Source organism: Siphateles boraxobius, unplaced genomic scaffold (genome assembly GCF_051911475.1).
Source record: "Siphateles boraxobius isolate OS27281-9 unplaced genomic scaffold, OSU_SipBor_1 16, whole genome shotgun sequence".
In the NCBI taxonomy this organism is placed as follows: Eukaryota; Metazoa; Chordata; class Actinopteri; order Cypriniformes; family Leuciscidae; genus Siphateles; species Siphateles boraxobius.
The window spans coordinates 340,707-365,104 of record NW_027508766.1 but is presented as its reverse complement, the minus strand read 5'-3'; the positions used below and the strand labels follow the sequence as shown (position 1 = coordinate 365,104).

Sequence of the window (24,398 nt, the reverse complement as noted above, 5' to 3'; positions counted from 1 at the left end):
TGTCCCTTAACCCTCTGTTTTTACATTTGGGCTTATAAACCATATGTAATGGAGATGGAACACAATGTGTTTGGTATCTATGGATCCAGAAGACCCTAAGCTAATATAAACATGCATGTAATGTGAAAAATGTACAATAAACTAGAGAATTTCAAAAACGGAAATTCGATTTTTGTCATTTATTTCTGAAAATCACACATTACACAACAGTTTTTGAACAAAAAATATATTTGTCAAAGCCTTTGCTTGACAGACGTGTAATTGTTAAATAAAATGAGTAAAGAACAATGAAAATTTTTACTTTATTTACAAATAGTCCCAGGCGTTTTTCTTGGGAATGCTTAGAATTTTCTAAGCAATGCTTTCTCCTCGTCACTCTCCAGTAATTGTTCCAGAGCTTGTTCCACCGTAAATCGTTTACTGCTTGCCATCATAAAAGTGCTAAAACAATAAATAATGCTAGAATTGTGTGTATATATATATATATATATATATATATATATATTTAGTGGTCGACCGATATATCACCACGGCCGATATATCGGCCGATATTTGGCTTTTTTAAAATATCGGCATCGGCCGATTAGTTTTTCTGATTGGCCGATGTGTTGGAAGCGGGACTTTTATTTTGACGGCGCTACAGTGTTTTATTTTGACGGGCTGTGCTGAGAACACCAGCACCTGAGAAGAGAACACAGCGCTCACTCACATTCTCCGTCTTCATTAGTTTACGATCTCTATCAGTCAGATCTAATATTTTGTTAGACAGAACCGGTGGCTACAGAACTGGTCAAAGAAAGTAAATGGTATGCGGAAAAGTAATACGTTTGCTTTTATATTATTTGTAACCGAAAAGGCAAACAATCAGCCTAAAATACTTTCTCATTTACCGTCAACATTCAGCAAATGCCCATCTACATAATTTAAACAAATCTCTGAATATCTAATAAACATTTAATTTCACAAACCTTGACGATTTAATCGAATCCAGCTGTGATATCTTGTGAAGTGTGCGTTTGTAGCCTGCAAACGTGTTCCTGCGAGTGACGGTCCGTGCGCAGTGAGTGAATGCGAACAGAATATCAGCTTCACAGGAGACGCGATCGAAACACTTTAAATCCTTCTTTTTAAAATATGCTGTGCTATATCCAGTGGCCCACTGTGTCATATTCATGTCGTTTTCACTGTGTGCTGTATGTAAAATTAGCGTTACCTTGTCAAAAGTCAAAGTAAAAAAAAGTCTTTATTTGAACAAATATGATTATCAGTGATTACTGATTAATTACCAGATTACTGAGTGCCCTGTTACAGTGTTTACTTCCTTTTTATTCACATATTAATATATTTTTAAACAATTACTTTATTTGTGAAAAATTCAGTAATAGGATTGCAGATTCAAGAAGTTGCCATCTAGTATAGGGCCTAAGCATGTTTATTTTAAAGATTTTTAAATATGTATTAAATTTATCAAATTTATTAAATATTGATTTATATAAATATAAAGTGTGTGTGAGTGTATGTATATATATATATATATATATATATATATATAATATGTATATGTGTGTGTGTATATATATATATAAATATCGGCCATCGGCCACCCTGCTCTCTAAGATATCGGCATTGGCATCGGCCATCAAAAAACCCATTTTGGTCGACAACTATATATATTATAATTGTTCTGTCTCTCTCATATAAATCTCTGCGCGCTCTCGCTTTGTAAGCCTCCGTTCTCTCTCTGCCGTTTCCTCCACTCAGCGCTGTTTGCGTCATATCCCTTACTATATAGTACAACCCCTTGCAAGGCTACAGAGTCCTCTGATTTGCTAGAATACGTCATGGTAACCTTCCTCTGATTGGGTAAGAAAAATATTCCTCCATTGGCAATTTTTCCATTGGTTGTTGCTCGTGAATCTGCCAAAAGAAACATCGATTTCATTGGCCTTGTATGTAGTGGTATTGCTCAACAAGGAAGTGTGTGTATATACAAGCCAGGTAAGTTATCACTGTTTTCAGCTAAATCTGAGGAAGACAGCAAAAAAAGACAGCCCCTCTCTATCATTAATAGTTTTTAATATAATAACATTTTGTAACAATTTTTTTTACAATTTGTAAAAGTATGCCATTTCGGGCGGTACCGCCCAATCCGTCCCCAGAGGGTTAAGAGAGTCGGTGACCTGCAGGCCCTTTCGGTTTCCCCTACCTGCCTTGAATTTGCACCAGGGATGGTCACAGCATTCTTATATCCTAAACAGGGTTATGTTCCTAAGGTGCCTACCATTATTCTGAGGCCTATTGTGCTACAGGCTTTCTGTCCTCCCCTGTTTACTTCTTCGGACCAGAAAAGGTTGAACCTCTTGTGCCCAGTGCGAGCATTGGACACTTACGTTCATCGAACTTCTCTGTTTAGAAAATCTGACCAATGTGTGGTTTGGATCACCCAAGAAGGGTTTTCCTGCTTCTAAGCAGACAGTGAGCAAGTGGATAGTCGAGGCTATTCTCTAGCTTATGACTCCTCTGACCAGCCTTGCTCTTTGGCGGTCAGGGCTCGTTCTACTAGGAGTATGGCGGCTTCTAAAGCTCTAGTATATGGAGTTTCTCTACAAGACGTTTGTGATGCAGCGGGCTGGTCCTCACCGCTCACATTCGTCAGGTTTTATAGCCTGGACCTGGATACTGCCCCAAGGTCTCGGGTGCTTAGTGCTTAGTGTGGTGTGACAACAGGCTAACACTCAGGCATTTGAAAGTCTGGCGATTTGGGTTTTCTCATTCCCAAAGCATCGTTGACGCATCGCGAGTTCCCTAGAAAGAAAACTTCTCGGGTTACGACTGTAACCAAAGTTCCCTGAGAAAGGGAACGAGACGATGCGTCGCCCTGCCATACTTCCTGCATCCCTGTGATCGGCTTGCTTGGGCAATTTTCGAAGTTAATGGCGGTTTACACCGGACGCACTTTTATCACTTCCTGGTCATGACGTCACCCGTCCGTGACGATCATTCTTTCCATTGGACTAGTTGACATAGATGCTTCAGACGCATTCATGCTGGGGGCGTTCCCAAAGTGTCGTTGACCCTTTCTCAGGGAACTATGGTTACAGTGGTAACCTGAGACGTTTTGTGTTGTACGCGCGCTCAAATTCTCCACTCAGATATAAACGCTGCTGTTGGTTAATGAAGATGTGACAAATAAACTCCCGGCTCGATTGGACTCTTGACGTGTCAGTAGTGATAAGACTTTTCAGTTTTATGGACATCGCCATCTTTGATATTACTTTGGTTAAGTGTAGTCTTTTATGTCACCATGGTTACTGGTAAAAGAATACAAGCTTGACTCACATTGCACATTCATACAGACAGTATTCGAGACGCTACTTTAAGTGGCTGTGTGAACAGGACATTTCGAGACTCACACCTGTAAGTGAATGTGGTTGTCATTCCCCAAAACTGACAATGTGTACATAACCTTATTTATTTTATTGCACCAGAACAGTTAGTTTAATATGACCATTTTCTACCCACTCTGTCCATGTAATGATTGATTATTGACCTCCAGAATGCTGAACATCAAATAGGCAATGATATGTAATAGTAGGCGGTGAATGTTCTTATGGTTATGATGTCACAACCATGATTTCTTTTCTTTCTTTTTTTATGTATGTATGTATTTGAAGTTTAGTTTTCAGAAATGATTTGTGGATGACGGACAAGGTAAGAAACTCTGTGTTATAGAAGTTATAGGTATGTATGTGTATATATATATATATATATATATATATATATATACACACACATATATATACATATATATCTGCATGCCATGTAGTACATAACACTACTTGAATATTATTTTTTTTATTATTATTTTCCATGATATGATCTTTTCAAAGCCAAAACTAGATAACTTAACTACAAAAATGTATTTTGTTGGAGGAAATTATTGTGCATGTGCATGGTGAGAAGCATATACTTAAATGACAGTGAGCGTCAAAAAAGACATGGACAGAATTGGAGCAAGACATTTTTTCTCCTTAAACACACGATTTCACAGACACACAAGTCTTGTTATAGACACAAACAGACTTAAAATAAACTTCCTAGACTGACACCGATTTTTATTTGATGCTCTCAGATGACACTCATAGATTCTAATGACTTTACAGGGTCAGATCTAAATTAAAAGCATTTGAACATTTGTGTCAATTTTACCTCCGCTCGTTTTATTTTTCTCTCACATAATCCTTGTTTCATTCCCTCCTGACCAGGAAAGAGGTGATGTTGTCAAGGAAACTGTCATATCGGGTGGGGAAATCTCAGCGTTGCTTTATTGCTCTGTATATTTTATTTGGGTAAAAAAAGGAACTAATTCCTAAGGAAAGACTGAAGTATGAAGATTAAACTAGAGCCACTTTTAATCAAACTGTCAAGCTCAATATGTATGTTTTGTGAGGAGTGATTTTAATAAGGCCTCAAAGACGGCCGTTGAGTCTGCTGCTTGGACAACAAAGTCTGCCGTCTTTATTGAATGTGCAAGCAATAAACCTGCTTTAAAATATGGAAGATGTTTTTGAAACTGAAATGTCTCTTGTTCTCGCTCAGGAATAATGCATTAGATGGATTGAAATGTCTCTTGTTCTCGCTCAGGAATAATGCATTAGATGGATTTAAATTATTGTTATGTTCTGTAAGTTATGTTCTCTAAAGTGCTCGAATGGCTTCAGTAAAGATTTCTTATAATTAATAATTATCAATTATTATTTATAAATTCACAGTATTCGTAAAACAGTAGGCATAAAGTAATAGTATGAACTAGTGAGATTCTGAAGTGCACATTCGATAGACACTTTACTATCCCATGAGTCCCCAGGAGAGGATTTATGTATGAGTGAAGCGACGCAACTGATGCTGGCAGGTCATGTGACAATGACAACATGAAAAATGTAACATGTCCTGATTACATTATTACAACACGCATTCATACTATACAGAATATACTTTTTAATGATCACAAAGTAATCATTTGTAGAACCTACTTGTTCTGACACAGCCACTGCCTTTTATGAGTCATGTAATCATTTACAACCTTTATCAACTAATTTGGTCAATTTTTCAAACTCCGATTCATTAAGGAACAAAACACAAATGGTAAATTGTGTAATGTGTAAATTAATTAAGGAACAAAACACAAATGGTAAATTGTGTAAATTGGTAAATCCACAATTTGATTTAAGTGTAGCTTTTTCAAATGATAAAATATGGTTAGAACTATGCATTTTAAATATAGTTTATATTACATTATTATTTTAAATTATGCATTGTAATTTTGTGTACTTTTGTGTTCAGTATAGCCTACACCACCATTCAAAAGTTTTTGGTCAGTAAGATTTTTTTTAAAGAAATGAATACTCCGATTGGATGCAGTAAATTGATCAAAAGTGACAGTAAATCATCATATTATAATGATTTCTGAATGATCATGTGACACTGAAGACTGGAGTAATGATTTTGAAAATGTTGCTTTACAATCACAAGAATAAATTATATTTTAAACAAAATTATGTATTAAAAAAACATATAATATATTAAAATAGTAAGCAGTCATTTTATTTTTGTTTTAATGGTCCACAAATAAATGTTGCCTTGGTGAGCATAAGTCACTTTCAAAACAAATTAAAACATTATTTGTACCAATCTGAAACCTCTAAATAGCAAGTGTGTGTATATATAGTCTTCATTCTCCTAACTGTTAGCCAAGAGTTGGAAAACTTTTTCCTAGAGCAGGTTTGTTAGACCTGCTGTGGACAGACTGTTTGTATGCTGATTTCTGAGCTTAAGTCTGGAAGAACGCTTCACAAAGCCAGGGCTGCTAATGAAATTTGCCATTTTATTTACAGAAGTATCGGAGAAAATGTTGTTTTGGTTGATCATATGCTGTTTACCCTGTCACAGCCATCTGTGAGTATTGATTTGAGATGAAAGGGAGTGATCTGACTAACAAAGACACGCATATGAGATTCTTATTTTTGTACATGTCTAGTTTTTTCTGTGGGAGAGAGTGAAACCATTTATACGAGCACACACACATACAAACTCTGACAGAGAGCAGAGGAAGTAGGACAGTGGAAAAATATGTAAGGAAAGGGAGGATGAGAGACAAGGAGAGCACAAGAGGGCAGTAGAGAGAGAGAAAGAGTGAATGTGGGGTGAAAGAAATGGCTGATAGAGAGAGAGCGAGAGCAAGAGAGAGAGAGAGAGAGAGAGAGAGAGAGAGAGAGAGAGAGAGAGAGAGAGAGAGAGAGAGAGAGAGAGAGAGAGAGAGAGAGAGAGAGAGAGAGATTTTTCTCTGCTCCGCCTTCCCCAGAAAACAAACGGCAGCGGTTGGGCTGCTCAGTGCTGACTGAGTGAGAGAGAGAAGCAGGGAGAGGAAAGCGCTCGGCGCCGGAAAAGAGAAAAATGGAGCTGTGAGAACTGCCCAACAGATCCCTTCACCTTCAGGGTTATCTCCTGTCCTCCCTCGTTCTCTCTGGTGTGTGACTGCTGCGCTGAATTCACATGATGACTGGTGAGTGATCAGTCTGATCCTGAGTCTTTGGCTCAGACTGTTTTCATGTTGTTCTCACAAATAATATGTGATAGAAGTCTCTCACACACACATGCTGTGATCTGGGACTGTTTTTTAATGTATTTGTTTGTAATTGTTTCTAACAGTGTCTGTGATGATGGGGGATGTTGGTCACATTAGATGTTCTGTGTCACTGGATTCGTGTGGTTAAATTCTGATGCCATTTTAGTGTGGAGTCACTGTGGCCACCAGCAACACATCTGCATTGGGATTTTTAAATTGCTGCATTTGATTAAATTTAGCTTCACTTTAAAGTTTATTTATGTAATGGAGGGTGTGTCATTCTTGTGGTAATTAAAATGATTCGTTGCGGATGACTCCTGTTCATTGCTTGCTGCCTGTTACTTGTGAAATTTTTTTTTTTTTTTACCTGAGGTTATGAACTTCTCTCAACCTGTCAGCTTGTGTATATGTGTGTCTGTAATTATATTTCATTTGAACAGCTGCTCTCATTCATAACACTGAGACACATATCACACCTGTTCATACACAATCTCCCTCCCTCCCTGGATTTATAGATTTAAAGATTGATTAATGATTAAAGTGAAATTTAATATTATCTGTAGAAAGTGAAGTGACACCATATCAGTATTGGAAAATGTGGCCGATATATTAAAGCCGATAAATAAATGATTATTTCCTTCAGCTGAGACACTTCAGATGTGCACTGTTTGCCATGATGGTTTTTAATTGCTTGAAATACGATTGTAATCACTTCAAAAAAGGTAAATACAGTTAAATGCAACATGTGCAGCGCAAGTCTGTCATATAGGCTATATAAAATTATAATGAAAACATCATTATAATTGTGTGCTTGGGACATGTATTTAATGGTGAGACTTTTGTTTTTATAACCAGGCTGTAAAAAATTATCGGCCAATATATCGGTTATCGGCTTTCAAATATAAAGAATTATTGGTTATCGGTATCTGCCAAAATTCATATCGGTGCATCCCTAGAGCCTACAGTAGCTGACTGTCCTAAGGTCATGGAAAACATGGAAATATCAGGGAATTTAGAATTTATCATTCAACTCAAGCCCTATATGTGTAGAATAGCTTATGGCAACATGCATTGCACACAGATGGAAAAAAGTGATAGTTCCTGTAGTATAGCAGAGAATGTGTGATGGAAGATAAATGTATTTATTTTACAAATACTGAGTAGAGAGAAAATAATAGGTGTGAAAAAGAGGGAGGAATGAGAGGTGAGTTTCTCCTCAGTACCAGCTGTTGGTTGGCATCTCGTCAGCTGTGCTGGAATGGAAAATTAAAGACAGATAAGGTTTGATTGGAGGATATAAAAAGTCAATGAAAAAAAAAAACAGTCTAGTGCGCAAAAATGTTTTCTAAACTTGCAATACATTCTGTGAATCAAGGCCATCTCTCTTTCCCCCTGCCTCGTTTTCTCTCAGTCGCTCTCTAATTGCACTGTCATGACCAATCTCTCTGGTCTATTGATTTGCTGTGCGCCGCTGATGCGCGTCTACTCCCCTGGTCTCCTGGACCATGAGGAGGGTGGTATAGGGCATCATCTCCTCAGAAGAGGGTCACATCAGAATGCTCAACCTGACCAGAGCGTCTCTGAGGTGAATGTTTCCGAGAGTCGGATCAGTATATGAATATAAACTTCCAACTTCCAGAAATGCTTCATGTTAACTGCTGGCATAAAAAGCCAGTTTATTTTGTCTGATCTGTGTAGCATGTGGACACTCTCAGAGTGGAATACTTCCATATTTGTAAGTGTTATACATCTAGATAAATACGGAGGAATCTTATCGAGACATTTTAGAACTGTTATTGCTGTCCTACAAGGCAGGAATGCATGTGGCCAGGAATGACAAACAAGTTGAGGGAAATAAAGAAGATGAGAAATGCCCCGAGTTTAAAATCATCCATGATATTTTTTTTTCTTTCTGTAAGAACACCTCCCGCAGGCATTCTTTCCTGAAATGTCTGCTAGTTAAAATAATAAATAGTCTTATCAGTTGTCCAGCTGGAGTTAGGGTTAGGGTGGTTCAGATCCCCACATATGATGGCAGAAGCAGATCTTACCAGAAAACTATTCTTTTTTCAATGCAAAATGTTTTGCAGCTTTTTCATAGGTACAGTCCAAGAAACACATTTGCCGATTTATTTGTGATGTGCTGATAGTAACTGGCAGATTGTCACAGTCCCTTCACATTGTGTCTTGTCCCTTTAAGTGGCGACATGAATAAAATATGTTAGTGCTGTGAGTGTAGAGCTTTTCTCTACAGCTGTGCTGCTTCTCCAATGGTTTTTCACAGACCCAGATATTACAATGGACATCAAGTGGTGACCCAACACTGTCTTGAAGATGTTTATCACTCCTGTACAGAAACATAAAAAAAAACATAACATTGATTAATATTACCATAAAATGTATTGGTACATCAATATTCAAAATTATTAATATTAAACCGACTGAATTGAAAATAGTCAAAGCCTTTATTATTTATTATAAAGTATCATACAAGTATTTTTAATGCATTCATTTTGCCTTGTGATGCACCTTATAATGCATTGTATGGTCACATACACTGCTTATGTTATGCCTTTAGAAACTATAATTCATTAAAACATGACAAACAACCAATTTCAGATGTAACAAGGAATCTGCAAATTTTACAATTATTTATGAAAAGATGTAATGCATTATAATGTAGGCTACATTATGAAAACATTTATAATAAATTATACATAGAGGCTTTTAAGTGCTACTAAAATATTTTCCATAATATCTTTTTTTTCATTTCATTGGTTTAAAGTTATATACCGTATATATATATATATATATATATATATATATATATATGAAGAGTTCAGATCCAAAAGCCTCTAAGTGCCATCTGAAATTTTCTTCTAAAATGATCAGTTTTATCAAGCTCGTATATTAAAGTTCAGTAATTTCACTTAAATGGCAATGCCAATTACCTATTAGTAGTCATGTAAGTGAAATTACTGAATTTAAATATACGAGCTTGGTAAAAATTATCATTCTAGAAGAAAATTTCAGAATGCACTTAGAGGCTTTTGCATCTGAACTCTTCATATATACTTACACATATATTACTTTAACACAAACTTTTATGTTAGATGTGATTAATCGCGATTAATCGATTTGACAGCATACAAATAAACAAATAAATAAGGGTAGTTGTGACTTGATATCTCACAATGTGACTTTCTCACAAAAATGTCCTATTGTAAACTCTTAGAAATACATTTTTAGTTCTTTTTTTAGGTTTTTTTTTCCTCCCACTGAGGCAATTTCAGGCTTCCATGCTCAACAGCCAGTAATTCAAAGCACAAAACAAATTGTGGTTGGCACAAGCCTTGTTGCTGCAAGCTAACTTATATTCACTATAGTATGTCTTGTATTTTATTTTATTTTTTATCTTCCATATTTTCTTCATGTTTTGGGGGGGAATGGGTCACAATCTGTCTATGCTGGCATATGTGTATTTGGCTAGTGTCTACAAAGTGCCAGATGAATATTTTGTGCCAAGATATCAACAACAACAGATATGGGAGGCGTTTCCTCTTTCTTTTTAAATGACTATATGCTTATTTATTTGGCTACACTAACTATGCACAATTAAATGGTTAGTTGCACATTATTGTATACATTTAGCATCATTTTTTTCCCTGCTGTATGTGAACAGACCTGTGACCCATTTTTTGACCTGTCAGTTGAGATCCACTTACAGTGCTGTCACAGGAACTCATGCCACAAACAACCAGCTTCCAATGGAATATTCACTCTAGTTCATCAATAAACCAATCACTCACACCTCTGGGAATGGATGTCGTTGCATGTATTGTCCCGTATGTCTGTCCCAGCATATGTATGGGCATGTGTATGTGTGTATACGTGTGTTTTCTCATGTTATCTTCTCTTTTGGCCTAGAGAGTGGGTAAGCGGCTTTGCCTGGCAGGTAGATAGAGAGATGGATGGATGGATTGAATAGGAAGGGGGGAGTGAGGGATGAGATATGAATAGATGGACGGACAGCATAGTTAATGGCCTGACTTGGGCAGGGTGGCCGACTACGGTTATGTAACTTTTAAATCGCACATATGAAAGACAAAGAGAGAGGAGACAAATAAAGATGAAATGAAGCATGCTGTACAATTGGACTGGTAACTCTTTTTATTTCTTAATCTGTTTCAGTTTAATGTGTTATATTGGCATGGCAAAAAACGAAATCATTAATGTTACCAAAGCAATAACTTAGCTGCATAGAGGAAAAATGGAGTTACTATTTGCAGTGAAATGACACTGGCCACAATGTACTAGCTGTACATTGTGGCCAGTGTCATTTCACTGCAAATAGTAACTCCATTTTTCCTCTATGCAGCTAAGTTATTGCTTTGGTAACATTAATGATTTCGTTTTTTGCCATGCCAATATAACACATTAAACTGAAACAGATTAAGAAATAAAAAGAGTTACCAGTCCAATTGTACAGCATGCTTCATTTCATCTTTATTTGTCTCCTCTCTCTTTGTCTTTCATATGTGCGATTTATTTGCACTCTAAAGGCCCATTCAAACCAAGAACATAACTATAACGATAATTAATTAGCATGTTCTGCAATTTTGTCATTTGCCGCTTTAAATGCTTGAGCTTTTTATAGCAGGATGGATTCTGATTGGCTGTCAATGTTTTATAGTTCATCAGCTGGAATTAAAATCATTCTGAAAGTGATTCCTACAATATCTTTTAACTGTGCCATTGTCATTGGAGTTGTGGTGTGGACTCTTCTATTCTTTTATATTTAGAATGGTTTTTAGAACTATATTTTTATCGTTATAGTTATTGTCCTTGGTTTGAACGGGCCTTAATAGTCTGGTGAAACAAGAAGGTACAAATAATATCATTTGGATGTCAGAAAGTGGCCTGGACTATACAGCATGTGCATTAGTATTTGATATTGGAATCTAGATGTTAAGATTATACACTGTTAATATTATACATTTATAATAGTATGTTAGTCAGTAAATATTTTATAATACATAATATTAAATTATAATATATTATAATATTACAATTATCTTATATACTATTTTATAACATGTTACACAATTTGCATTTTATTTAGTATGTTAGTATTTAGACTGGGGTGCAAATAGTATATCCCCATTTACACTGGTAAAGGCGTGGTAGAAAAAAAGGTACATTGTCCACTTTCAATAATGGTGCCGCAAATAGTGCAGCATCCTTTTGGTCATCGCTGTATATTCTGTATGGTGAAACTTTTCATCCTCACGCAAAATTCTCGATTACCTGGATTCCTATTGAAATTTCTGGATTTCACCGAGCAACAGTAATTGTGACCATATCTTCATTGCAAAAGATAATCTCACTCACTAATCTCTGATCACTCAATGTCACCCATGTATTTTCTTCACGCTACAGTTAATCAGCGTTCGGGTGTCAAACACAGTAAATGAACAGACACTGTGCTCATTGTATCAGCTGATGGCCTTCACCATGTACAGGTCCTTCTCAAAAAATCAGCATATTGTGATAAAGTTCATTATTTTCCATAATGTAATGATAAAAATTAAACTTTCATGTATTTTAGATTCATTGCACACCAACTGAAATATTTCAGGTCTTTTATTGTTTTAATACTGAGGATTTTGGCATACAGCTCATGAAAACCCAAAATTCCTATCTCAAAAAATTAGCATATCATGAAAAGGTTCTCTAAACGAGCTATTAACCTAATCATCTGAATCAACTAATTAACTCTAAACACCTGCAAAAGATTCCTGAGGCTTTTAAAAACTCCCAGCCTGTTTCATTACTCAAAACCGCAATCATGGGTAAGACTGCCGACCTGACTGCTGTCCAGAAGGCCATCATTGACACCCTCAAGGGAATTTTGGGTTTTCATGAGCTGTATGCCAAAATCCTCAGTATTAAAACAATAAAAGACCTGAAATATTTCAGTTGGTGTGCAATGAATCTAAAATATAGGAAAGTTTAATTTGTATCATTACATTATGGAAAATAATGAACTTTATCACAATATGCTAATTTTTTAGAAGGACCTATCAATATATGGGCCTCTACAGAAGCCACTCTTCTGACTTCATTCAAAAAAGCAGGATGGATGAAAAAATGTCATGTCTATTCTCCCAATAATTCCTGTTCTTGGTGAAGGTCACTGAGGACTTTCTCCCTCCCTCTCCCTCCCTCTCCCTCCCCCCCGCCCCCCCCCCCCCCTCTCTCCCCCCCTCTCTCTCTCCCCCTCTCTCTCCCCCTCTCTCTCTCTCCCTCCCTCTCTCCCTCTCTCCCTCTCTCCCTCTCTCTCTCTCTCTCTCTCTCTCTCCCTCTCCCTCTCTCTCTCTCTCCCTCTATCCCTCTCCCTCTCTCTCTCTTTCTTCATGGGCATGAAAGAGCTTGCCTGGAATGTTTCCTTTCCAAGGTCGCATGTTTGTGCATGTTCTTTGTTTTAATCCATTGAAAAAGTATATTTCAGAGAAAAGAAACAAATTGCTTAAGAGTGCAAAAATATAAATTTTACACAGCACGAAAACGTCTCGGTTACTATGTAACCCTCATTCCCTGAAGGAGGGAACGGGAGACGGGAGACGTAACATCGACCTGACAATGTAATTGGGATCACTTCAGGGAGCCCTATCAACTTCGAGTGTCTACAGAACGAGCCAATGAACGTTGGCGTGCGTGAATCGTGTCACGCGCCCAGCCCTGCAGCTGCACGCACTCATTGTTTTTTGCTGAGGAGCCGAGATCGTGACGGCCATTACAGCATTGGTCAGCAACGTTGGCGACGGGATGTTACGTCTCCCGTTACCTCCTTCAGGGAATGAGGGTTACATAGTTACCGAGACATTCCCTATCAGTTGCTCACGTTCGACGTAACGTCAATGTGACGCCGTAATTGGGATCGCTAGGGAAAACGCGACGGTTGCTGCCACCTCCAGCGCCTTACGCAAGACTCTTAGACCGCCAACTAGCTCGGGCGGAAGGTCTGCGTAGAGGGAGTTCAAACTGCTGTTCCGTTATACCCCACACAGTGGAACTCTTGGATAACACTGGGGAGTCCAGGGGAGATGGATGCTGCGGAGGCCACATCCTGCCCGAAGGGAGTTAACGTGGAGAATACACATATGGAATGTCACTGGGTTGTCTCCAGTCTGAGAAGGGGGAGGCTACACCAGAGCAGACTCTGCCAAGGGAAAGACATGGGCTCACCGCAGGGAGCTGGTCATGGAAAAATACGCAAATGGGTTCGCCGAAGGGATCACCCCATATGAAACCCAGCCTAGCCACAAGTTACACAAGCATATGAGTTCTAGGCCTGGCGTTGGACGCTCCGCAACATCCGACTGCCGAAGGGGTGCAGAGCAACTCTACAGGGTTCCCCTAAGTGGGGAACTCGACTGGAGCTAAAAAGCGCACATATCCGCTCCATGTGGAGGGGAGTGGTGCTGCAACCCGACACTAAAACGGGAACTTCGATGTTACCGGCGGGTTGAAGCGAGCACACAGGAAGAAACCGGCTCAACACGTAGGCTATAAAACCTAGCGAACGTGTTAGGAGTTGCCCACCCCGCAGCTCTACAGATATCTGTCAGCGAGGTGCCGTGTGCCAGCGCCCAAGAAGAAGCGACACTCCTAGTGGAGTGTGCTCTCAAGCCTGGTTGGCAAGGCACGCCTTGGGCTTCGTAAGCCATCCACAGTGGGCCATCCTCTGCTTGGAGACAGCCTTTCCCTTCTGCTGGCCTCTGTAACAAACAAAGAGCTGATCTGAGGTCCTGAGGCTTTGCGGTCTGTCCAGGTAAAGGCGAAGAGAGCGAACGGGACAGAGAAAAGCCAGGGCTGGGTTTGCCTCCTCCGAAGGCAGCGCTTGCAGGTTCACCACCTGGTCCCAGAAGGGAGTGGTGGGAACCTTGGGCATGTATCCGGGCACGCATGTAATTCTAGGCACGATTCGTCCACCGAAAATGCATGCAGGTCCCCTACCCTGTTGATGGAGGCTAATGCAACCAGGAGTACTGTTTTACAGGACAGAATTTTTTAACCCCGCTGAAGGCAAAGGATCAAAGGGTGGTCTCTGAAGTGCTGAAAGGACCAGAGACTGAGCATGCTCACGGAGTTCAACACTGACTAGACGCGGGCCTCGGTGAGGCATGCTGTCATGTTGATCGAGTCCAGCTCCATACTGAGAAAAGAGATCCTCTGCCCGGGGGTGAGTTTGCTCTTTTCCCAGTTGACCCGAAGCCCTAGGTGTTCGACTGGACCAGAATAAGCCAGTCGTCGAGGTAGTTGAGAATGCGAAAACTTCGCTCGCACATGGGAGCAATGGCCGCCTCCCCGACTTTCGTGAAGACACCGGGCGACAGGGCCAGCCCAAATGGTAGCCTGTGAAGGGACCGGTTCAGGACACGCAGATCCAAGATTGGCCGTAACCCACCGCCTTTCTTAGGTACAATGAAGTATGGGCTGTAGAAGCCGGTCTTCATATCGGCTGGAGGGAACGGCTCGATCGTGTCCGTCGCCAATAGGACTGCGATCTCTGCCCTTAAGACTGGGGGGCACCGGTCGAACTGAATAGCCGAGTCTGATTGTACGGATGAGCCAGCGAAACGGGCTGGGAAGCGCTAGCCAGGCTCCCAGACACCGTGCAAGCGGGACCAACGGCCACACAGACGTACCTGAGGTCCGGCAGCACGGAGGAATGCAGGGACCCGACTCGGACTGCATAGCGGCCCGAAGTGGGGTCTGAATGTGTGTTGCAACATGCACCTGCTTCCGTCAAGGGGCAGAGTGATTGTGCAGAGATGTCAATGCTTCCAGCCACTGCTGCTCGTTGGCCATGAAAGAGGGGCTTGAGGGTGACAAGGCATAGCGTCGTTGACCACCCAGCGCGCCCTCTTGGGACCCAGCAGTTTCAGAAATTGCACTTTTATTGAAATTGTGGGCGACGAGCGGACGGAGGGTTTGCGGACGGGTAGGAGCAGCACCGATCCACCGGGGCAGGATGTGTCGGATCGCCTCCGTCTGGGTTTGTGCGGCTGAGAACTACAGGGCAAAGCTCTCCACCGCGTTGCCGAACAACCCAACCTGGGACAGATTGGCATCCAGGTATAAACCGATATTTATCAGTGTCCCTCATATCGGCCAGGTTGAGCCAAAGGTGGCGCTCCTCGACCACCAATGTGGATATCGCCTGACCAACGGAATGTGCGGTTTCCTTTGTTGCCCGGAGGGCGGGGTCAGTTGCCACACTGAGCTCCCGGAGGAGCTCTGGTCAGAACCACCCTCGTTCATGTCCATGAGTGCCTGGTGGACCTGCAGGAGTGCCATGGCATGGAGGGCAGAAGCAGCCTATCCACAGGCTCTTTAAGCCTGCGCCGTAAGTCGGACTGCACCTCCCTTGATATTGGAAAAAATGAATATCTCTTTTTTTTTTTCAAAACTTTTAGTTTTATAAATGGGGGTAATCTTTGAAGGAAGAAACAAATAATGTTTTGGTCATCACATTAAAAAATAACATTTAAATAACATAACAGTTGAGTTTTGAAGTTCTGGAAAAAGATGTGTGACGTACTTGAAAGCATTTTAATATTTCTGCCAAACTTCCATTGTTACAAGTTAGTGGTTCTATATTAAATCCATGGTGAATGATCTGTGGACTTAAAACCTATAACTAGTTCATTCATGGAACGATGTTTCTCCTGGTTTCCACGTCAGTGCTGTTTGATCAGTTAATAACGGAGAAATTGTAACGCTTCTCACTTGATCTCGCTGTGATGTTATTACTTAAGTGGCAAATTCAAATGCTTTGTTTACTGGATCTTTTATGTAGTAACGGTGACGCTTAATCAAGACCGACTCCCGCTGCACTGACATTCGTCCGAACTGATAAACGGTCCGGGAAGCACAAAATAATGAGTTTCGTTCCGCCTTCATTACATTTGCCATTTGATGTTGCGCAACGTGGTGTTCGCTCCAGCGTGGATTTTGGTCGGCAGGAAAAATGGTCCAACCACCGTAATGGTTTGGTTTGTAATGCGTACCGAACCGATCTCTTGGGAAAATGTATTCCATCTTTTTCTAATGATGCAATCACGAAGCTCGCCACTTGAGGACGCTACAGACATTTAAGAAAAACTTTTTAACTTCAGACTTCATTTTTCCGCAAACAACGCATATTTTGCCTTTTCTAGCAGCTATTTTATTAATCGTACATTGGCTTTACTCTATACGATTTTGGATTGTTGCTTCAACCTAAGAAACGTCATAACACACAGGTAAGAACTTCGTAGTTGTATATTGCAAATAAGTACCAGCTTACTCTCAAACAATAAGGGAACGATCATGATTTTGTACAAAAATAAAATAAAATACAGTCAAACAAACCCCTACAGTATTAAAATCGCTACATATAATTGTTTAGAAGGTTATAGTGTGCGTTATTTGCCTTCTCTTTAACTTCCTTCAGCTCTTTTCATGTTTAGGGGGTCGGATTGTACAAATTATGAAATATTCGATATCCCAATTTTGAATATCGTCCAGACAACAATTTGGATATTATCGTCTAAACGATATATCGCCCACCTCTACCCTTAAGGTAAGCGACTCTCTATCTCAACGCTGCCATAGTCATATTCCCGCAATGGGAACATGAGCTATTCACAAAAGCTGCCTCAGCGTGCTGAATGCCCAAACACGAGAGCCAACTATTGTGGCCGTCTGCTGGCGCCAGGGAACGACCGCATCCAGAAACGCAAAGGCGGAATGACATCCTGAAAAGGACGCAGTATCACACCTGTGACAAAAAACAGAATAAAAAAACTCTTTCCGTGCTGAGGCACCCAGGGATAGCTGCGGTGTAACGAGATTTACACACTCAGTATGAATGCCCACCGAAACCAACACACTATAACAATCCCAGCTTCTTTGCACTGGTCAAGCTATAATTCAAAAGGGGGTAACTTTGTGTGCAATGCTCAATTGGTCTCAGATGAAAAAGATCTCAAATAAACTCTTCCACAAACAAGTGAAGTGTTTCTTTCTTCATATAGTCAAAGCTTTACTCATTCATTATCCCACAAACCCAAAATGTCACAAAACATACACCCGTATACAGAGATCAATTCATTATTTTCAGTCATGCACAAGTATATGCAAATTGATGTATTGAAATGTCCAACACAGTCCTCTGAGGTTCACAAAGTCCAATAGCTCAGAAAATGAAAGATGTCAGTCTTATCTGTAGTTTGAACATAGGTGCAAATGTCGATAGTGACGACGTAGGAGGTTGTCCAATGCTTAGTTGTTTGTTAAGTCGTTAGTCTTCTCATCAAACGAATCAGAAAAGTGCTTCCATGGTATAACCATGGTGTTTGGTTAGAACCACTTAGCAGTATCCACAGTTGACGAGCAATAGCTATCCCAAACCAATCCTCTACAAGAAAAACATCAAACACATCAATTACACTAAATAGTAGTGATGTTACGTATGACACTGAAGCTTCGATGTGCGTTTTGCGAAAGCGAAGCAATTCTATTGAAGCCCCGTGTCGGGGTGTGTATTGGTTTCCCAGAGGTCACGTGATCGATGACAAACGAAGCTTCACTTTCTGTCCAATCACGTGCACGTTTCGCTTTGAGTGTCAGAAGGCTCGAAGGTCCTTGTTGGCTCAGTCTGGTTGATGGGTTTGTGAGGAGACTAGAGTGCTGTACTTTGAAAGTTTATCAATACATTACATTTAAATAACCAAAACTACTTATTATTTTTTTGTTATTGTTGTGTAATTTTGTTTTTGTAAGATCGTTGCACTTTTGGTGTTTTTTTAGGTAATTTGGTGTTGGTATTTGGGTGTTTGGTGAAGGGTTTGTATTACATACAAACATACAAAAAGCTGAAGATCCACTTGAATACTGGAGAATGCAGAAACATGTCTACACCCATCTATATACATTGGCATTACAGAATAATTAATTTTTATCACCTTTCTGTCATTCCTACAGTTACATAAGCACTATCACTGCCAAGTGTCAGATGAACAGATGATCCTATCACACAATGTCCTTATTCACTATATGTGTGTGTGTGTGTGTGTGTGTGTGTGTGTGTGTGTGTGTGTGTGTGTGTGTGTGTGTGTGTGTGTGTGTGTGGAGAGAGAGAGAGAGTAGGCCTACATTAGATCTTAATAAATAATATGCTCATTTTATATTTTATTGTCACACTTTAATGGGTAAAATTATTTATTTAATAATGAACAAATCAAACACAAACGTGTAAGGCTTTTTATTTGTACACATAACATTGAAACTATGGAGTGTGTTGTGGTTGCTTCATCTGACAGAGAAAGGCTTCTGGCTGCTTTATTTTAAATAAGCACCAGATGGCGCTGTTCTCGACACTCTCGAAGCTTTGAATCTTTTCCCGGAACAGTTAGGGGAAAGGCTCATTGCTTCACGAGGCTTCATTTCCCCATCCCTACTAAATAGATTCCCCATCAGTTCAACCAAACATTTCGCACAAACAATTAAACTTACGTTTGAGCAGGAAACAAACAGTTTCTCAAACAGGATTGGAAAATAGTTAGCAAACAACCATGAGGCAGCATCAAACAGACCTTAGCACTTACTCTATTGCTTCCTGTTTTATCCCATACAATGTGCCCTCTTTCATCCCCCTAGTGGCTAGGAAGAAAATAGCACCAACAATTGGAATGAAAGAAACCCTGAGACAGGCGGTGACTGTTACAACACACACACACACACACACACACACACACACACACAATGCAGTGCTGTGAAAACAGCAGTTGTGAGTTGTAATGCGCGTGGCCACCGCTGATCACGCCGTCACATAAACACTGAGGGAGAGAATCTGTAGAGTCTTCAGCGTTGTTAGAATCTTGTAGATCTGAAGTCAAACAGGAAGCTCGGCTCCGAAGTGAAGCTTCCTGTTTATACCAGCGGGGCTCGAAATTGATAGGGTTCCCTGAAGTGATCCCAATTACGTTGTCACGTTGACGTTACGTTGAACGTGAGCGACTGATAGGGAACACATATGCACACGCTTGAATGATTCACATTAACAAGAGAAAATAGTGACATGCTTTAATTTAAACATATCTATTCCAACTACAGTCATGTTGTATTATTTTAACTTAACATTAACATGCAAATGTAAAAAAGGAGACAGCTATAATCAGATAAGTGATTCTTTATTGTAGTTATTTTAGATGTAAATGAGATACTTAGAGGATTTTCCAGTTTGTGTAATTGTATGAAGGAAAACAATTAAGACCAGTGTTATAGATTTATGTACCATAATCTCTTTTAGCTTGGCAAGTCATTGTGTGTGTGTGTGTGTGTGTGTGTGTGTGTGTGTGTGTGTGTGTGTGTGTGTGTGTGTGTGTGTGTGTGTGTGTGTGTGTGTGTGTGTGTGTGTGTGTGTGTGTGTGTGTGTGTTTGAAACAAGGAAGTGGCTAGTCCATAACAACCTTTGGTTAGCCTTTAACCAGATTCCCAGTAAACACCAAAGGCTCAACTGTTTGCTTGTGATAAGACAAAGGCATGTGTGTATGTGTGTGATGTTGCTTTATACAGACAGGATTTGTTCAGGCCAAGGCTAATTTGTTTGCTGTTTAGCACTTTTAGCTCATTTCTCTTGAGAATGGCATGTCTTCCCTCAGTCTGTCATTGTGTTGAATTTTCCCAGCATCCTTCACTCTCTGTTTTCCATCCTGGCACCAAATGCATCTTTATTTTTCATTTTTATATGCATATGGAGAGGCTGGCATCCGTCGCCTATGTTTCTCTGCCATGATATAACTGTGAAATTGCCCATTGCGCCCATGTGTTAATGTTAGATGCGAGGGCAGGAGATTGTGTGTAAAGCGTTTGCATGAAAGCTGAATCAAATCCTCCCTCTTTCACTTTATACAAAATGGACTAAAAATTAAATTATCGGGAGGTTAGTTTTCCACTACCTAGTCATTCAAAATCCTGATGGAAACATTGGTCTGTTGCAGGGGTGTTCAATGCGGGTCTGCGGTGGTACTGCAGAGAATCCACCAATTATTGTTTGATCTTAAAATAATTGTGAAAAATCCAAAGAATACATACATACACAAATAAGATACATAATAAGATACAAAGTTAATTTCAACCGTGCAAAAAATAAATGTTGTACTCTCCATCCCACATTAAAACGTATTGAGTAAAATTAAAATGTGCAAATGCCTCAACTTCATTTTAATGGTGTTGCATCATGACAAAATATGTAAATATTTTCCTGCTCTGTTTTCCACCAAGGGTTCCATGGCTTAAAAAAGATTGAATACCCCTGGGCTATTGTGTTTGTGCAAACTGAAACACCTGATAGTTATGAAACTAATATATAACTAGTGCCAGTTGATCTGTGTGTGTGTGAGCCCCTTATAGTGCACGTCTGGATGGCCTTTTGACTCCCTTTAACATTGTTTTGTCTTGCAGTGCTTGCGGTCCCCCGATCTTTTTCCGCATATTTTAGTCTTGATGTCATGTCCTTTCTTGTTAGGCACACAAAAATAGATCAGAGAATATTTTATGTCCTGGACCCTGCCCCCTTCCTTTTACTTTCTATCACAAATCTGTCACAATTTAAAAAAAGAAAGTGTGGGTGTAACCGTCCAAACATGTAGGCTACACTCATATAGAAGTACATTTGTTTTTACCTTAATATACATTTTCCTATAATTTACAAACATTACAAGTGTTTTCCAGCTGATTACTGCATGTATAGATCATTATCAACATGTAATTTGTGTGGATATTTATAGCTAATAAATCATACTGCATCTAATTAATCGACTATATAATTTGGGATATAACTACTGAATGCTGTTAATGACCGCTTTAATCTAGAAAATGTGTCTAATTAGAAACTACGACCAATGAAAGAGGCATGAAAACATTACACGGGAAAGTTCAAATGTTATGGAGTTTGATATGGGAAAGGGAGCGCTATCTGTTTAAATGGGGCATGTGAGTGAGGAGGTGTGTTATCAGTTATCCCATGGGAAGTTCCCTCTCCAGCACGCGGCACAGAAGCCAAAGCGGAATACCTCTCAACAGACCATGAAGCCAAGCGCGAATTCAGATCGGAATCAGAGAAATGCGCAGACATAACAGTAGCCTACTTGGCAATAGAACAGATTGATCGAGTGCTGTTTCCTCGCATTCAGTGTAAGTGAATCTATCTATTCTTCATGCTTTCAGATCTAAGCTCGTTTTGAACACTCGCTTCAGTTGACATTTAATAGTGATGTCCATTGTGATCATGTTTTATGAAATTAAATATGTGAATGGTTTTGAAATGAGGTTTATAGCGCATTTTAACATATTTTTGTTTTCGTAGTCACCTTTGTTCGCCTGGTTTTATAATAAAAAGTGGCCTTGTTTTTTAAGCATAAAATGTGTTTTAAAGTGCACTTTAAGGGGTGACTAGGAAAGAGTTAAATTTTAGCTTTTTCAAAAAGTTCGTCTTTATAAACTGCTTATGTTCGATAAAGAAAAAATATTTGAAACCAGCCTCCAATATCTTCCTTATCAAACTGTAATATCGTATTGCCGCTGCGTTCTTCACGTGGGGACGTGAACGCTTGCATTACTTTCACTTTCATTGAGATGTAGCTATACAGTAGCCTACAACAAACACTCATATGTGTGCATGTCATTCCATCCCCATTCAGCGAGTTTTAAAAGTTATTTAAATGAATTAACAAAGAAAGCTTTTAAAAATATTAACAATGCTAAAATTGTACCTGTCGGCTAGTTGCCATGGAAACATTCACCTTTTCAAAGTTGCTGTCCATTTTCCAAGCAACGAAAGAGCCTAAAGTACATTGATCTCTCTCTCTCTCTCTCTCTCTCTCTCTCTCTCTCTCTCTCTCTCTCTCTCTCTCTCTATCTCTCTCTCTCTCGCTCTCTCTCTCTCTCTCTCTCTAAATGGGAAGAGTGATGACAGCAAAGCCTCAGGCTGCATGATTAATCATATACGGCATTAATCGACAGTGATTTTGGCCATATCAGTATCCAATGATTAAAGGCTGTTTTTAATGTATTCAATGTAATGAAAGCTGCATCAAACCAGTTACTTCTGATGTATCTTGGTTTTTTCATCAGTTGACATGGCTGATTGAACTGTGAACATGTTAAGTTTATGTTCAGTTAGATTTGTTTGGACATTGAGGTTTCAAGGTTTAATAAAAAATAAATGTATTACATTTGTTTTGGACAAAAAATATATATTTCTAATTTTATTAGAATAAACCTCAAAATTAGAAAGATAATTTTTTTGTCCAAAACAAATGTAATACATTTATTTTTTATTATTAATTTTATTATTAATAACATTTATTTTACACTATTATGAATTTGTTGTGTTTATTTATTTATTTGCTATTTTATTTTACCTTTTTTTCTAATTTTATTCCAGAAATATTTTTTTTAGTTTGCAGCATACCGTAAAATTGCAGCATACCCTACCACATACTCTATTATAGTTTATTAATTACTTACTGTGCACCAACATCAACAACCCTTATGCCATCCCTGACCCAGTCAGTAACAGTTGTCAGTCTGTAAGCTGTGTTGTCACTAGGGCTGGGTATCGTAACAAAATTTTCGATACCGATACCGATACATTGACTTCGATACCGGTTCCTGAACGATACTTTTTTCGATATCAATTTTATCAATACAATACAAAACATTACCTAAAAAAAAACTTTTATTTTTTCAGTTTGTTGACTTTTTTACACATATTTTGAGTCTGTAAAAAAGCACCAATGCTAAAGTTTTCTATGTTTCCTAATCATTTAACAAAATGTATTCTTTACTTCAATGAGCTCATTGTTTTTGCCTTAACTTAATGCTTTGTTTAACAATGAAACTGAATGAAAATTAATTGAAATGCATTACACACAGTCACCCCTGATAACAGATCACTCTAAATTGTAATTTAGACAAATGCATTTTCTGTAAAGCTCCTTTGAAACGATATGTATTGTGAAAAATGCTATACAAATAAATGTGAATTGAATTAAATAGGCTACTGAGGCTCGCGCTCAGCACACATGAAGCTTGCCGCAAAGCACTGGCAAAAGTAGCCTAATGATTATGGATGTGTCGGGAAACGATAGCAAGGAGATATTTTAATTGTTTATAAATGAACAAGTGTTAACTAAACGTGTTGGCTGCAAAGATGATTATTGCGAATTTGCGATGCTGACTCGTCATCCCTGCAGTAGTGAACGTGCGCGCGCCTATATATGGATTAGGTAATCAAGCTATTTATTTCTAATTGTTTCGTTTAAAAGTAGATATATTTTGAACATATATAGAACTATTTCTCATGTCTGTGAGGCAAGTATCCTATACGCTGAGTTTTGGTTATGTGACGCGCTCCAGTTCTTGTAGTAGTCGAAGGCGGATAAACTTTCTACTCTCAAGTGTATTCTGTGCGCTAAGTGCCTTATCAGATTTACCTGTGTTGCTGGTCTTGACAGCATGTATCTTGTCGAAAATATTGCATCGTGTGCTTATGGAATCGAGTCGGGTACATAAGTACACTTTTGATCATTTCCACATATTTTCCATCTATCTGGGTTGGGACGCTTACACACACACACACACACACACACACACTACAGCCCTCCGTGCGACGAGGCACGTCTCTGGGGAGCCGCGTAAACTAGTGTTTTTCCGCCAC

At 39.2% G+C, this 24,398-nt stretch overlaps 1 protein-coding gene across 6 annotated transcripts in view; it reads left to right on the top strand.

Annotated features, from left to right (window-relative positions):
- dab2ipb (DAB2 interacting protein b) overlaps window positions 1-24,398 on the top strand; it is a 222,745-nt gene that overhangs the window by 123,723 nt on the left and 74,624 nt on the right. Inside the window, exon 1 of one of the 6 annotated variants that reach the window (XM_077231054.1) lies at window positions 6,299-6,562. The exons of 3 other annotated variants lie outside the window; for them this stretch is intronic. Coding sequence is in view for 1 of the 3 variants with exons in the window: in XM_077231053.1 (XP_077087168.1) it covers window positions 10,760-10,785 (26 nt within the window). In the remaining 2 variants the exon portion in view is untranslated. Of the gene's footprint in view, window positions 1-6,298; window positions 6,563-10,511; window positions 10,786-21,727; window positions 21,872-24,398 lie in introns of those variants that run through there. 2 more of the 6 variants (XM_077231053.1, XM_077231055.1) reach the window with 2 other exon arrangements.